Consider the following 17681-nt stretch of genomic DNA (forward strand, 5'->3'; position numbering starts at 1 on the left):
TTACTTTAACTCCCTACTTTCACGCATCCTCAAATAAGATTCTAAGGAACATATAAACTACGAAAATGCAATTCTAACAGGAAAGGCAGATAAAAAGCATACTTCTGGTGGTTAAATCAGATAATCTTAGATTTCTACTGCAAAGGAGAACCTACCCACACAAGATGCCAACTTAATGACAATTACTAAACCTACTTTCAAATAAACTGTAGATAAAAGGTGAGCTACTTAACAGATATAATTAAGGGTATAGATGCAAAGCTTAGTAAAGTACAACTTCATTTAATCTCCTACTCTTTAGATCTTTAAATATGTGATCCCAAAAGATAAGCCTTTTTAAATTGATTATATGACCAGGAGAACTACCTTCATTTTAAGTAATTCTTCAGAGTAACTCCTCCACATCAAAACCTAGAGATTCTGCTCCATAAACATAAACTGCACCATAGAACTCAGTAATTAATATTTTATAGAAATAAGAGTTCCTTAAAGGGTTATGGTGGGGAGGATGAGGATGACTGTTAAAACAGACATTTGAGTTATCTGGGTACACTAACGTAGAAACTGAGAATCTCAAGGTTTACAAGGATATCATGAAGTTTTCAATTCAACATCTCGGCCTCTCAAGAAAAGTTTAATAATGAGAAACATTCTATTCTTGAAAAACTCACTGAATGGCTCTACATAGCTATCACTTCCTTTATACTGAGCTGAAAATTGCCTCTTTAAAGTCTGACTTACTAGTTTTCATATCATGCTTTGTGTTAATCAAAAACAAAAACAAGGGGCACCTGGGTGGCTCAGTCGGTTAATCATCTGCCTTCAGCTCAGGTCATGATTCCACAGTCCTGGGATCAAGCCCCCACATCAGGATCCCTGCTCAGCAGGGAGTCTGCTTCTCTCTCTCCCGCTGCTGCTCCCCTAGCTTGTGCTTGCTCACTCTCTCTCTCAAAAAATAGTAATAATAATAATAATAATAATAATCTAAAAAAAAACATACACATACACAGCCCTTTAAATAGTTAAGAACAAGCTCTCATGAACCCCTATGTTCTTCTCTCTAAATCTATAATTTAACCAGCTATCAGAGGACATGGAAATCTCTTTCAAATCCTTGCCACTATTTTCTAAATGAACCCAAAGTTGTCTAAATAAACCCTTTCTAAAATACTACCTCAGAATTCAGTTCAGTAAATCAGTAATTCATTAAAACGGCTTGAAAAACCAGACTACCATTTCCTTAAGAGCATAGCATAATACAGTTGCCAGGCTGCTTATGAATCTAATAGGTCCCCATTCCCTCCTGTCCCTATCCCCAACCCTGTGTTATACTGTATCTCGAGTTCCATTTTCTTATTACTCATGACTTTCAAGTTGTCACCATGGACATCTGAGGCCATAAATACTATTCATGCTCCTTCCTGTAAATCACTGTTCTGAGTCATATCTGCTATCCTCCAATTCTGTGAATCCTGATACTTAATAACTTGGTAGTTCAGTTTGCCAAGGTCACTTAGTTCAGAGCAATCACATTCTTCTCAGCCCTCTTAAGAAATATTCCAGCCCTAGCAATGGCCCTTCTTTCTGGTATCAGGAGTCATGGTCCAGAAAGATAAATGCAACAGAATTTCAGCCATTTACCTCCCAGATCATCTCCTCCCTGAAGTTCTGCCTAGAGTAGGAAAATATCATGAAAACATTAAGTGCAGCCACAAGTCTTTCAGTTTCCTGGTCAAGATTTCATATTCCCTTAAAGATACCTCTTGAGAAGAAAGTGAGAGGGAAGGGACACACAGGGGGCTTTCAAAGGTCCTGGTGGGAAAAACAGAAATAGACCCTAATTTTTTTTAGTATAACTGACACAATTTACATCAGTTTCAGGTGTAAGGTTCTATTTCTTAGGCTTGGTATTGGACAAATGGGTATATGATTTAATAAAACTGTTAAGACTGCTGAGTTAAAACATTCCATATATTTTTTTTTTTAAAAAGCTACTATCCTGGTTTTTCACCATATGAATCAGTAAAAATGCAGTCACGTTAGCAACTTCAGTAAATATATACCAGACTCACTCTCTAGGAAGACAACCCAAATGACAACCACAAAAGTTTCTATAATAACAAAACTGAGGAAAAATACAGACATTTGACATTTTTGTTATTTGAACAAAGTCCAATCATAAATAAGGATATATCAACAAACAAAAATATATACACGCAAAAGCTAAGTAAAAAGTTTTCAGAAAATTAGCCTTTTTTAAAGTATATTCTTTCATGTCTTTGCTTTTTTCCTTAAAAACCCCTCATATCTGTCTACTCTCATGTATTCCAGCACATTACTCCTTGCCCAGATTAAAATCAAAGCCCCAACTAGTCTCAGAAATCTGTCTTATCCAAACTCTATTCTGATGCTGAGACATAATTATTGTTTAAAAAAAAAGATAATCAATCATGCCCCTACCTAAAAACCTCTACTGGTTCTTTACTGTATAAAAGTTAAAATCCCAGACTCTTCATCATAGTCTCCGAAGCAGTATAGACTTCATCACAGACTTCTCCCCAAGAAAAACTGTAGGCTCTTGAAAAACGGGATTATATTTTACATCCCTCCATGTCCTCAAGCCTTCCAGAGTCCCTAATGCACTGAAGTCTACCTAACTAAAATAGAAAAAAATAGACATATCTGTAAGGCAATTGCTACATAATTTTTTTCTTCCCAATTTAAAAGAACACAGCAAAAAGAAGTTCCATATAATTCAAATACATAACTCCTTAGAAACACTTGCTAGTTTTTTTTTTTGAAACAAGTGTTTTAAAAGGAGTACATTTATCCTCATTCCATATTAAATCATTACATTTCATCAAAATACCATCGTTATTTTTCAACCTTTACTCTTAACATTCAAAAAAAACTATTAAGGGGCCCCTGGTTGGCTCAGTCCTTAAGCGTCTGCTTTCGGCTCAGGTCATGATCACAGTTCTGGGATCGAGCCCCGTATCCGGGAGACTGCTTCTCCCTCTCCAGCTCCCCTGTGCTTGTGTTCCCTCTCTGGCTATCTCTCTCAGTCATAAATGAATAAATAAAATAAAACTATTAAATATAACCTATAAATTCAGAAAAGTACATAAAATATACCATTATATATTCTAAAATATGCATCCATGTAACCAGCACTCTGGTCAAGAATCAGACGACAGCCAGTTTCCAAGAAATCCCCAGATGTCCCTTTCACAGCTCACAACTCCCTCCGTCTCACCTAGAGGTACCCGCTCTCCTCAACTTATGGAAACCATGCCTTTGCTTTTCTTGAAACTACCCAGGTTTGGATCCATAAATCTGTGTTTTTCAGCCTTTCCATTTTTGCTCTACTAAGAAAGCTTTTTAGAAATAGTTTAGAAATTTGGGGCGCCTGGGTGGCTCAGTTGGTTGATCGTCTGCCTTCAGCTCAGGTCATGATCTCAGGTTCCTGGGATCAAGCCCTGCATCAGGCTCTCTGCTCAGCTGGGAGCCTGCTTTCCTCTCTCCCTCCCTCTGCCTGCTGCTCTGCCTCCTTGTGATCTCTCTCTCTCTCTCTCGGTCAAATAAATAAATAAAATCTTTTAAAAAATTTTTTTAAAAAGAAATATTTTAGAAATTTTTTTTCATCTATCTCTAACATAGACATACTGCGTTAACTGTTTATGTAATGTGGTCCCTTAAAGGGCCATAGACCATTGTAATACATAAGAATTTTTTCACTCCAAGGACCAGTGGGGATACAGCCTCCACTGAGATGCAAGTCCTAAACAATATAAATTTAGTTTCACCTATTTTTGAGCTCTATACAAAGGAAATTGTAGAAACATGTTTTGGGGTCTGGTTTCTTTAGCTCAACATTGTGTTTAAGATTCACCCACATTTTCCACCTTTTCCTTTTTATATGAACACAATTTTCCATTCTAATGGACACTTCGGTTATTTTCTGTTTGGTGTTATTATAAATAACACTGCTCTGAACAGTCTTACATAGGTCTCCTGGTGTACCTAAGTACTCATTTCCTGTGGGGTATACACTATGCAGAGAATTCCTGAACTCCAGGGAATGAATACCTTCTACTTGACCAAGTAACACCAAATTGTTTTCCAAAGCAATATAAAAATATACATTCCCATTAGAAACATATGGAATCCGCTTAACATTTTCTTACCTTAAAAGAGAAGTTAAGCAAAATATATTCTATGCCTTCTTTTTCTTTTAAGATCTGAAGATCACTGTGCAAAGGACTATCAGGATCAACCCTAAGAATTACAAAGCAAAAAACAATTCAAATAAAAAAAGAGATTTTTTTTCTTACTAACCAGAAAAATGAACCAGTTCAAGAGCTAAAACAGAGTCCCTTGGGTAAGTTTCAAACATAACATTGCTCTATGGTCCCTGGGTAAATAAATCGCAATAGCCTCCGACTCCTTGGGATTAAATGTCCAAAAAGGTCACAGGATTTTACATCCATTCCCATAAGGGGATTCAAAGTTAGCAGCCATTCTAAAGGAAAGTCATAGGTACATATATTTTCTCAAGAACTCAAAAAGAAAATGTCTCTAAAACTGTAATACTAGCCAAGGGATTCAAGGAGAGAAATTTATCACAGACAAGACCAGAAAAAGTGAAATCACTAACAAAATCTAAATCTGTCTATAACTGTTCTACATATTCCAGCCTACTTAAGTTCCTCATTCCAAATATAAACTGGTTATCATGGTCAATCAGGTTATTAAGCACACTTTTGTTTCTGTAGTTCCCAATTATCTCACTAACTCCATGAACCAGTTTATCCCACAGCTGGTCCTTTTTCTAATTCCTCTTTCTGACTTTACTTATTTAAACCTAAGAAACAGCTTATTTTAACAATCTGAGAACTATTTCTATAGAAACACAGTCTAACGTTCTAAGTAAAAACCATAGCATACAAGGTATCAAAGTAGGGAGAAAAAAATTTCCATTGTGATAGTCTATCATTACAAAGACTGGGTAAGCATCTAAGAGTCACTTACTTCTGCAGTTTAACATGCCAGTCATATAAACTGTCATTTATGAGTTCCACTGAATAAATCCCTGTAAAGATATAGAAACGCAGATTACTTTTTTTCCTTTTTTTTTTTTTTTAAGAGAGGGGTTGGGGGAAGGCAGAGGGAAAGAGAGGAAATTCCAAGCTGGGCATGGAGCCTGATGTGGGACTCATTCCCATTACCTAGAGTTCATCTGGCTCACCAAAATCAAGTGTCAGATGGTTAAGCAACTGAGCCCCCCAGGGGCCTCTAGGTTATTCTTTATTTGATCTTATAACTACTACTTCAGTATAAATGAACACACTAAATAACCATCAACATCTGGAAATTTTGCTATTAAAACACAGAACTAAGCTATATAAAGCCATCAATGAAGACAATTCTTTAATGAGTTGAGAAACTGTACGTGGGAGGGAGAAAAATTATGCAAAATCCTATGTACTTTAACACTTTTCTTTTATGCATATGCAAATATTTCTATTAAAATGGAATCCCTCCACAGAGTTTTATAACCTTCCTTCAACTTTCCAGGGCATCTTTCCAATTTAGTAGATAGGAAGACTATTGTCAATCTTTTTAATAACTCTATGGCAATTTATTTATGGATATACCATAATTTAAACAATTCCACCTATATCTAATTATTAATTTTTAATTTTTTGCTACTACCAACAATGCTATAACAAGCAAGTAATTATTTAACATTTAAAAGTAAACCCATATTTAAATATTTAACTTGATGAGGTTTCTACAGATAAACTTTTAGACTTCTAGTAAGAAAAACAGGATGCCAAAACTTCTAATAATTCAGAATCAAGTTTGGCTTACCTTGCACTCTAAAGCAGAAAGTATTTTTGCTTTTTAAGTACATTCTAATGATTTAGATTTGGTCACTCAGAATTACTGAATGGATCACAAAGGTGCCTTTTCAAATATATTAAAATTTGGCTCTTTCCCTTATTTTAGTACAGTCAGAATCTCTGACAATAAGAGGGAATTTTACTTCAATTAGAGAGGTTTCACAATATTTAAGTCTTATTAGGTAAGAAAGAACACTCAAAGTCAAACTATGAAATAAATTTAAAAAAAAAAACACACGTATTTTTGAAGTGATACCATAACTACCTATACAATAAAAGTTGATTTTGTTTTTAAAAAATAAGGAAAAATCATAAAAATCAACTCGGCAACAGTTCTTTGTTCATACAAAAATATATGTATCTTATTTACTTTTCAAAGCAGATATAACTCATACTTTTCCCAGAATCTAAAAATCATGAGTTAATCCCTGTTATCAAGAAGATAAAAAAAATCATGAGGTATCCATAAAAACAATTTTCAAAAACCCAAAGAACAAGTAAACTCATCCTACTTTACCTTCCACATCTGTTAATAACTTGATTAAATCTGCATTTCACTTCTCTAAAATAAAGTTAATAACCATCTCTGTTTCTATCCAGTTATATTAGAAGAACTAAAGTTTACTATCTGAAATTTTGAAAACAGCAGAAGGACAACAGAGTAGAGATCCAGAAGTCCTTACCTGCTTTATAACTCTGTGATCTGTATATGTCCCTGAGCTCTTTCATAAGTCTATCTGAAGCTTGCACAGACCCAGAGACTGCACCCTGCAACATAAAAATTGCTGTTTACCGGAATCTACAAAGTCAGATAACTAAAAAGATTTGAGGTATATAAACCAGAAAGAAAAGTTTACAATGAGATTATAAAAACAGATCACAACTCAACATAAAAAAACAAAGAAGTTTAATTAAATTGAGGATTATGAAGTTTCAACAGAAATATAAAATGGGGGACAAGTCTGGCTCATTTACTGTTTCTTATCATCTGAAAAAAAAATGTCTAACCAACATGTCTAGATTACCATGGTTCCTAAAATAGCCTAGAACTTATCTCAAACTACACTGATTTTTTACACTGTGTTGTTTTTTTTTTTTAAGATTTATTTGACAGGCAGAGATCATAAGTAGGCAGAGACACAGGCAGAGAGAGAGAGAGAGGAGGAAGCAGATTCCCCATGGAGCAGAGAGCCCGATGTGGGGCTCGATCCCAGGACCCTGGGACCATGGCCTGAGTCGAGGCAGAGTAACCCACTGAGCCACCCAGACACCCCTACATTGATTTTTTTAAACTATAAATTTTTTTCTCTTTAGGATTTTATTTTTTAGAGCATTTTTAGATTCACAGAAAAGTTGAGAGAAAGGTACAGAGATTTCCCATATAACTGCTGCCACAACACAGTATTATCAATATCCCCTCACCAAACGGTATGATTTTTTAAACTGATAAACCTACACTGACACATCATTTCACACACCAGTGAAATCCATAAATCACCTTAAGGTTCACCTTTGGTGCTGTACATTAAATGGGTTTGGAAAATGTGTAACAACACCTATCCATCATTATAGTATCATACAGAGTATTTTCATTGCCCTAAAAATCCTCTGTCCTCTGCATATTTATCCCTCCACCCCACCTCTGGTGAGCACTGATCTTTTTGATGTCTCCATAGTTTTGCCTTTTCCAGAAAGTGATATAGTTGGAAATATACAGCTGTGTAGCTTTTTCATCCGATTGGCTTCTTTCACTTAGTAATATGGATTTAAAGTTCCCCCATGTCTTTTCATGGTTTGGTAACTCACTTCCTTTTTTTTTTTTTTTAAGATTTCATTTATTTATTTGACAGAGATCATAAGTAGGCAGAGAGAGAGAAGGAAGCAGGCTATCTGCCGAGCAGAGAGCCGGATGCGGGGCTTGATCCCAGGACCCTGGGATCATGACCTGAGCCGAAGGCAGAGGCTTTAACCCACTGAGCCACCCAGGTGCCCCAGCTCACTTCCTTTTTTAGCAGGGAATACATCCCATATTGTTGGGATATACTACAGTTTATCCATTCACCTACTAAAGGATACCCTGGTTCCTTCCAAGGTATCGCAATTATGAATAAAGTTGTTCTAAACATCTCTATGGAGGTGATTGTCTAGACATAAGTCTTCAATTCATGTGGGTATACCAAAGACTGCAACTGCTGGAATACATGGTAAAAATCATGTTTGGTTTTCTAAGACTCTGCCAGACTGTCTTCAAAAGTGACTGTACCATTTTGCATTCCCATGAGCAAGGAGTGAGAGTTCCTATTGCTTCACATCCTTGTGACAACACCAAATGTTGTCAGTGTTCCTGATTTTGGCCATTCCTTAATTCTTTTTTAATTTTAGCTATTCTTATCGGGACATAGTATCACTATCAATTTTTGAAAATACTAGAAGGCCCTTGCCATTTTACCCTATCAACTAAAACAGGGTTTCATTAGTCAGACTCTAAGCAAGAATGTCATACTGAAGGTCTACTTTACATATTAAGAAACTGAGAAAGAACATGTTCACCTGCATGCAACTAATTTCAGTTCTTTTCCATGTTGGGATTTCTCTAAAAATGAAAATGCACCAATGTCTTATCCTAGGACTAAATATGAATGCCAACTATTTCTCGTAGGACAAAAACATTCAGAATTTCTTTATTTAAAAAAGAACTGGTCATGTGAATTTTTTTTTTTTAAGATTTTATTTATTTATTGAGAGAGAGAGTGAGAGAGAACATGAGAGGGGGAAGGTCAGAGGGAGAAGCAGATTCCCTGCGGAGCTGGGAGCCCGATGGACTTGATCCTGAGATTCTGGGATCATGACCCGAGCCGAAAGCAGTGGCTTAACCAACTGAGCCCCTCAGGTGCCCCTGGTCATGTGAAATTTAAAATGTTAATGTCTGCACTACACTTTGGGGGATGGGTGGCAAAGGTTCACGAAGCTATTACTTCCTAGCTTTGTGACCTTGAGTATATTACTTTAACTGGTTTAAACCATAGTTTCACACCTATAAATAGGAACGATATTTTATAAAGTGGCTATAAAGGTTAAATGGGAAGGTACGTAAAGTTTAAAGTACTCAGTGTCCCTCACGTGAAAACATTCAATAATTTGTATTCATTTTGACTATAATATACAAACTGAAAGCAATCATGAGAGAAAGTACAGAAATCATTAATTTAAATGCACAAACTTTTTCTTTTTAAATAATCAAGATAAGGGAGGAGCTAAATTTCTTTGCTCTCTGAAAAAAAGAAACTTTGCCAATTAAATTAATATAGTAAGACTGAAGGGGAGAGAGTAATCTGTCTGCTTCCAACACCTGCCATCTCCCTACATAATAATTCATTCCTGGTTTTTGAGAACCTACACCCAGACAGAGGTCCTCAGATGTCATGGGTTTCATAAAGAGCTCTAAAACAAGGCAGGAAGTAAGAAGGAAGTGTTGAAACAAAAATGTCCCCACTTTAGGCATTTTATAAGCATCATTCTCATTTATTCTTCTGGGCAATCATCCAAAAGGTATATATTCTCTATATTTTAAAGCTGAGGAAACTGAAGCCACACAGCTATGTTTATTACTAGACTAAATGTTCATTTCAAGCCCCATGTCACTTCACATAAAAGTTATGTTAAGTCAAAAGAAAAAAATACTTTTGGTTTGGTTAGAGCACAACAGACCAAATTGCAGTTTGGTGGCGAAGAATTTAAACTTTACATTGTAGAAGACACTAAATTTAAATATACAGATCTCACAGAAGGGTAAGCAGTATAAATACTGGAAAGGAGGTATACACGGTGAACAGCAGGTTAATTCCAGCACATGAAAAGCAGATGAGCATGGCAGAAAGCTATGAACAGATGAGACACTTTAACAACAAAAACAACCCAGCAGGGAAACAAAACATGGTTGAATCCACAACACAGGCAAGGGTGGAGGGGGGCAGCTTAGACTGTTATCTAAATGAATTGCCCAGTGTTATATTATTACCTATAATTACTCAATCCCAAAAGTGCAGGTTCTAGATATTTGCACATACTTACATTGAGATGGTCTTGCCTTTGAGTCTTCCTAATTTTCTCTAGTATTGCCAAGTTTTCTTTTTCAATTCCTTCATCCTCTGACTTTTTTCCACTAATAGGCTCTTCTTCCTTCATTTCATAGTGATCCAAGTCTTCGATATCCTATATGAAAAATAGTAGCTTATTAAAACTTATGCAAAACTTAAATTATTCATGATTCGACAGGGAACAGAAAAGAGAATGGGGAAGGGAAAAGGGAATTCAAATTCAGTCCAGGTTCCCTCCTTTTATATCCTACATTGTGTTTAAAAGCTAGAAACTGAGTAAAACATATTTAATAGATTTGTAACATCATTAACTACTACAAAAAAAATCTATTAAAAAATCTTTTGAAACAGTTTAGCATTAGGTATAAAGAACCTTATTTATACTTTGTTCCAGTAACTTGACTTCTAGAAATCTATTGTAAGGAACTAATTTAATTTAGGCATAAAGATGCCTATTTAAACTATATAACCACAAACCCCCCACCACACACACACAAAACTGCATGTGCAAAAATAGCAGAGCAGAGAGGCGCTTGGGTGGCTCAGTTGTTAAGCATCCGTCTCTTGGGGGAAAAAAAAGCATCAGTCTCTTGGTCTCAGCTCAGCTCAGGTCATAACCTCAGGGTTGTGAGATGGAGCCCAGTGGCAGGCTCTTCCCTCAGCGTGGAGTCTGTTTGAGATTCTCTCCCTCTCCCTCTCCCATCTGCCCCTCTCTCCCACTTGCACTTATACTTGCTTGGGCTCTCTGGGTCTCAAATAAATAAAAATCTTAAAAAAAAAAAAAAGAACAAAAACCCAGAGCAGGTAACTCAATTCCATGGAATATTAGAAGACTGTTAAAATGCAACCAAAGGGTGGTGAGGATGGCAGCAGAGAGTGGAGAAGGCTGGCCCCTATGGGTGCCAGGTTCTGTGCTCAACTGGGTCTCACGGCTGCTTCTGGCTGCTGCCTGGGGGTGAGGCAGAACAGCAGCCCCAACCCAAACCTGAGAACCCACCAGGGGTGGACCTCACCACAACTGTGGGGTGAGCTGGGGGACTGGGCGTCCCTGGGCAACCACAGGGCCTATACGAATTAGAGCTGTGCTATCCACCAGGCAGACCCTTGTTTCTTGCAGCTGCTAAGCACTTGGAATGTGGCTAATCTGAATTCAGATGTGCTGTAAATGTAGACTTAGTGAGAAAAAATAGGAAGAGCTCATAATTCTGTTTTATGAACAAAATGACAGTAATTTAAAGGTTACATAAAATGTATTAAATGGGAAAAAACACAATGTAAAACAAAGAATACAAAAACTGAATATAAAGAATCTCAATCACACTAAAATAAGCACAAAAAAGGAGGCTAGAAGGACATATACTGAAATAATAAACTCTAGAGACATTCAGTACTTTTCCTTCTTTTCCAAGTTTACTGTCACGAGCACCTACTGATTTTTATAATTAGGAAAAAAGTTAGACTAGGAATTTGAATAATAGCCCTTGCTTAACATCTTTACTCCCTACATCATTCTCCTTCCTTCTTCTCCATATCATCTACTTGTATTTAAAGAAATCTATGCAGAACTTTTAAAATCCTAACCTTTTTCTATTTATTTCTCTTTACTTCAATCATCAAAATCTCTAAAGGAGTACTAGATACTTACTATCTCCATTTTTTAAGGGAACTAATTCACTGCGATTTGTAGACCATCCAGTCCTTACATCTTCTCTACCTGAGTATTAATGATGAATTCTGTTCTGTGCAGATTATCTTTGTAAAATGACACTCAGCACACTATTCTCTGCTTAAGGTCTTTCCTCAACAATCACACCAACATAAACATATTTGTCTCTAATTCAAGACTTTAAGCCATCTGCTTTTCTGGCCAACCTTGCCTTTGCAACGCATCAATCTTAATCTCCCCAAAAGATAGCCCCAATGCACCTAAACACACCATGCCCAAAGGCTGCTCTGTGCCTTTTTTACCATTATTTTAGTTTACCTAGATTACCTTCCTTTCTCCTATCTTAATCTGACTTCTCTGAAAACCAGGCTCCTATCTTTCCAGATTTCCCTAAATGTTGCTGTCCCTTCTTTATATCATCTTGCAAAGGAAAACAATGAGAAGTACATAAACTCTGAATAGAACGTCTGCTTCATTGGACACCAAACCAGTGGAAAAGGCTTAATATTTTCCTGCAGTTTATTCAACCTAAATTACAGTGCATGAAAATCTTAAAAACAAACTATCCCCCAAAAGTCATACAAATTAGACAATGCTAAGAATTATCTTGGGGGCGCCCGGGTAGTTCGGTCAGTTAAGCGTCTGCCTTCAGTTCAAATCATGATTTCAGGGTCCTGGGACTGAGCCCTGTGTTGGGCTCCCTGCTTTAGTGGGGAGTCTGCTTCTCCCTCTCCCTCTACCCCTCCCCCCACTTATGCTCTCTTTGTGTGTGTGTGTGTGTCCATGGTCTGTCAAGTAAATAAATAAAATCTTTAAAAAAAAAATAATTTTGCTTCCAGACACAAAACAAACCACAACTACTTCTTTAGTTTTAAGGCATTCTAAGGAGTGTATTTAGATTTAAGATTTTGCAGATCAAGAAAATAAGGTAATAACTTGAATTAATTCTAAGATCCTAAACAGTAAGAAGGTTTTAAAATCAAGACTGTGCAACTGAAATACCTTTTACATGGTCAGTGAAAAGACACAAATTTTAAAACAAAGCTTCAGGGGCGCCTGGGTGGCTCAGTGGGTTAAGCCTCTGCCTTCGGCTCAGGTCATGATCTCAGGGTCCTGGGATCGAGCCCCGCATCGGGCTCTCTGCTCAGCACTGAGCCTGCTTCCTCCTCTCTCTGCCTGCCTCTCTGCCTACTTGTGATCTCTCTCTCTGTCAAATAAATAAACTCTTTATAAAAAAAAAAGAAAAAAAAAAAAAAAAACAAAGCTTCAGAGCCTGAAAACTTACAAAATTATATCAGTGCCTGAAAACTAAACTGGCCTAAAGTCAAGGTCTTAGAATCTGCCCTACCAAATTCTTAGATGATTTTTCAACATGAAATAGCTTCACTACTTCTAGTGAGTAGTCCCTGAAATATTCTCAAATTCTCCTTTTATTTAAATTCAGAATTTTTTTCTTTTTTTAACTAAAATCCATACTTTATTCATTTTTTTCTTAGTTTTTACCTAATAACCTATTCTAGGATCCCCTCCAGGACACCACATAACATTTGTCATGTTTCCTTGGGCTTCTGGCTATGATGGTTTCTTTTGTTCTTTTTTTTTTTTTAACTAACATATAATGTATTATTTGCCCCAGGGGTACAGGTCTGTGAATCATCAGGCTTACAAACTTCACAACACTCATCATAGCACATACCCTCCCCAGTGTCCATAACCCAACCACCCTCTCCATGACCCCCTCCCCCTGGCAACCCTCAGTTTGTTTTGTGAGATTAAGAGTCTCATGGTTTGTCTCCTTCCCGATCCTATCTTGTTTCATTTTTTCCTTCCCTAGCCCCCATACCCCCAACTTTGCCTCTCAAATTCCTCATATCAGGGAGATCATATGATAATGGTCTTCCTCTGATTGACTTATTTCACTCAGCATAATACCCTCTAGTTCCATCCACGTCATTGCAAATGGCAAGATTTCATTTCTTTTGATGGCTGCATAGTATTCCATTGTATATATATATACACCACCTCTTCTTTATCCACTCATCTGTTGATGGACATCTAGGTTCTTTCCATAGTTTGGCTACTGTGGACATTGCTACTATGAACATTGGGGTGCATGTGCCCCTTCAGATCACTACATTGTATCTTTAGAGTAAATACCCAGTAGTGCGATTGCTGGGTCACAGAACAGCTCTATTTTCAACTTTTTGAGGAAACTCCATGCTGCTTCTCCAGAGTGGCTGCACCAGCTTGCATTCCCACCAACAGTGTAGGAGGGTTCCCCTTTCTCCATATGCTCGCCAGCATCTGTCATTTCCTGACTTCTTAATTTTAGCCATTCTGACTGGTGTGAGATAGTATCTCATTGTGGTTTTGATTTGTATTTCCCTGATGCTGAATGATGTGGAGCACTTTTTCATATGTCTGTTGGCCATCTGGATGTCTTCTTTGCAGAAATGTCTGTTCATGTCCACTGCCCATTTCTTTATTGCATTATTTATTCTTTGGGTGTTGAGTTTGCTAAGTTCTTTATAGATTTTGGATACTAGCCCTTTAATCTGATATGTCATTTGCAATTATCTTCTCCCATTCTGTCAGTTGTCTTTTGGTTTTGTTGACTGTTTCTTTGCTGTGCAAAAGCTTTTCATCATGATGAAGTCCCAATAGTTCATTTTTGCCCTTGCTTCCCTTGCCTTTGGTGTGTTTCTAGGAAGAAGTCGCTGCGGCTGAGGTCAAAGAGGTTGCTGCCTGTGTTCTCCTCAAGGATTTTGATGGATTCCTTTCTCACACTGAGGTCTTTCATCCATTCTGAGTCTTAAATTCTGAATTTTCTAAACTTATTAGTTACTCTTCTTAAAAACAACCAAATATGGATTAAGTATTGACTACTATTAAATGTAAATATAATCTTAATGTTAAAATATTAAGAGATTTTCTATGAAATCAAACATTTTGCTCAAAAATATATCATGAATTAAAAGTGAAGACAGATTTAGAAATTATATTCAATTTCAAAATAATGAAGATTAGACAATTATTAAATATTTTTAAATGAAGATACGGTATTTATAAAATGTGATTCTTACATAAATACCTACTTCAGCCATCTCTTCCTCTTCCTCCTCTTCTGAAGTCACTTCTTCTGTGGTCCCATTCTGAAAAAGAAAAAGAATTTGCTAGGGCTACACAGAATAAGCACATATCGAGGAATTAGAAGACTTCAGGGACAAACTATCAGTCATCTGTCACTATAGTTCCACTAATAGAATTTATTAAAGTTGAATATTTACTTTTAAATCCAGGTTTGATGTGACAAATAATATTTATCAGCTTTAAAAAAAAATTTTTTGAACAATTCAACTTGACAGATGCCTTGAGTATAAACAACGGCAATTAGTCCAATAAAGCAGAACTGGAAAAAAATTTTAAGTATTCTAATTTAAAATAAGAAAACGTTTTACACATATGGCTATGTATATAAAGTCAATGGCTCCTTTCTCTTAAAACAAATATCCCAAACCTTTTACTTTAACTTTGAAAAGCCTAATCCTTCCTTAACTTTGAAAAGCCTAAATCTTTCCATAAATTCCACTGTCTTACATTTTAAAAGGTAAAACGTGTCATGAAGCAGTAGACATTTCACAAAACTATACAATTATAAAATGATCACCATTTCACTAAAGAGCCATTTTTCTTTTTTAAAACATGTCATTTACCACAGAATACGTCCTTACAAATACACAATTGTCCACTCATTCACAAATATCTGATGGAGTTTTAGGAAAGGCCTTCATACCTAATTTTGGCAGAGTTCAAAAAGACAAGTTATCTGAACCAGAACAGAGTTCACAACAGAACACATACAGTAGGATTTTTCTTTTCCTTCTAGATATACTGGCTGTATTTGTTCCAACTACAGCTGGTAAGCATCACTTTCTTATATAGGAGGACTTACTTGATGGCCTCTTATTATAGGTATCAGAAACAGAGAGAAAAGACACATTTTGGAAATACAGCTCAACACAGCAGCAAAATCTAACTCACTCATCTCTTCCTTGAACTCAAACTGGAAAGTCTGCTTGCCAGTACCTCTCCATTCACATGCCATAGCCAGAGCACAGGTGTACAAACCGGCGGGGGGGGGGGGGGGGGGGGGGGCACAGCAGAGAAGAGTGACAATTACTGAGGGCACTCACAGCAACCATTGATAATGTGATCAATGGTATATCTCATCTGTAAATGAGCAGATAACCAAGTATCATCAGATACTTGAAGAAAACTGGCAATCTGAAAAAAAGGCACCAAGTCAAACAGACAAAACAAGCAAACTAAAGCATTATTAATGAACAAAATTTAAAAAAATCTAATTGGCATCCTTAGCAGTACTTGAAAAGATACTGTGTCCACACAATATAAAAAAAGATAACCACACAAAGGAAAAGACAGTTCTGGGAAATGAAAAAGATATTCCCCGCCTCACCAAAAAAAAAGATAAAGGGGAAAAAAAAAACCTAGTAGAAGAACCAGAGAGCAAAATGGATTTGAATGAACAAAACATTTATAATTAAGAAGATGACCAAACTGTAATATTCCCTTAGAATGTGGAGAAAAGGAGACGGGGGGTGGGGAAAGGAAGAGGTATTGATAGAAAAGAGTTATGGGAAATGGGAGACAGGAATACCCAGAACTAATATTCGTCTGCTATCTACCCATAAGACTGAGGGAAAGAAGTAACAGACAAAGGTTGTCAAGCTAAAGAAAGACTTCAGAATACTAAGTGGCTCTGAATGACCCAAAGGAATGTTGAAAAGTAAAACCCTATACTTCGCAGAGAAAAAAACCATACAACTTCCAGAAAGAAAAAAAAAAAATAGAGGAAAAGAAGAACCAGACATCAGGCTTTTCACTTGTAACAATAAATATTAGAAGATAAAAGTATAAAGAACCTAGAAGAGACTGAATTATGAAGTCTATGTCTAGTTCCACTGGGACAGGTACCATATCCTTTGCCACTGGATCCTCAGCATCTCTATAGAGCACTTTGCACAGAGTCAAATGGATAGTTGTTCAATAAATAATAAAAACAGACACCAAGTATTCAAGGAACACTCTCCACGCACAGTCCCAGAAATCCTTTCTAGAAATAAAAATAGAGACATCATTGAGGGATACATTTTCAGAGGTAGGAAGCAACCATGGAATATAAGATACAGCAATAAGCAAAGACATAATAACACCAATAGTTAAGTTTAAGCAATTGCTGAAAATTGAGCTGAGAAGTTACAAGCCATATCGTAAAGAGTGAAAAACTAAAAATAGCCCAAAGTCCACCTGAGAAGGTCAAAAACTTTTTCTAAAGAACTCTTAGTTTTAAGAAGAAATTGACCCTCATGCTCCAGTAAACCAACTTCTATGTTATGTGCCCAGAAAAATGCTCACATAGGTATCCCACAAAACTGGACAAGAATGGTCATGGTAGCATACATGTGCTTTTTTTTTTCTTTTTCTTTTTCTTTTTTTAAGATAGATTTATTTCTTTCAGCAAGAGAACGAGAGAGATCACAAGCAAAACCGGGAGAAACAGAGGTAAAGGGAAACAGAGAATATCAACCCAACTCCGCTCTGAGCACAGAGGCTGACATGGGGCTCAAGCTCACAACCATGAAATCAAGACCTGAACCAAAACCAAGACGCTTAACCAAAGGCACCAATGAGGCGCCCCACACTGTTCCTAATAGCAAACTCAAATGGAGGAATCTGTTATGGTAGGTTCAAAGGATGGAATAAATATAGCAATGAAAAGAACTATAGCCACTCATATGAATAAATTTAACACACAATTGTTAAGCAAAAGACAAAGAACACACATATAGTACGACTCTTTAATATGAAGCTTAAAAACGGTCAACACTAAATCATATTGTTGAGAAATGCAGATATACATGTTAATAACAAGGGAAAAGGAAAAGTTTAGCATAGAAAGAAATGATCATCTAGAAGGCACGTCCAAAAAGG

The 17681-nt window shown here is 36.5% G+C and overlaps 1 protein-coding gene across 4 annotated transcripts in view; it reads right to left on the reverse strand.

Annotated features, from left to right (window-relative positions):
• Nucleotides 1-17681, reverse strand: part of UBE2Q2 (ubiquitin conjugating enzyme E2 Q2) — a 73445-nt gene that overhangs the window by 35582 nt on the left and 20182 nt on the right. For 3 of the 4 annotated variants that reach the window (XM_047737738.1, XM_047737737.1, XM_047737736.1), the window contains 5 exons: nt 14765-14821; nt 9978-10118; nt 6590-6674; nt 5032-5092; nt 4188-4278 (listed from right to left, as the gene is read on the reverse strand). In XM_047737738.1, coding sequence (XP_047593694.1) covers nt 4188-4278; nt 5032-5092; nt 6590-6674; nt 9978-10118; nt 14765-14821 — 435 coding nt within the window. The remainder of the gene's footprint in view (nt 1-4187; nt 4279-5031; nt 5093-6589; nt 6675-9977; nt 10119-14764; nt 14822-17681) is intronic. The other variant, XM_047737740.1, reaches the window with a different exon arrangement.

This window comes from Lutra lutra, chromosome 7, assembly GCF_902655055.1.
Source record: "Lutra lutra chromosome 7, mLutLut1.2, whole genome shotgun sequence".
Classification (NCBI taxonomy): domain Eukaryota; kingdom Metazoa; phylum Chordata; class Mammalia; order Carnivora; family Mustelidae; genus Lutra; species Lutra lutra.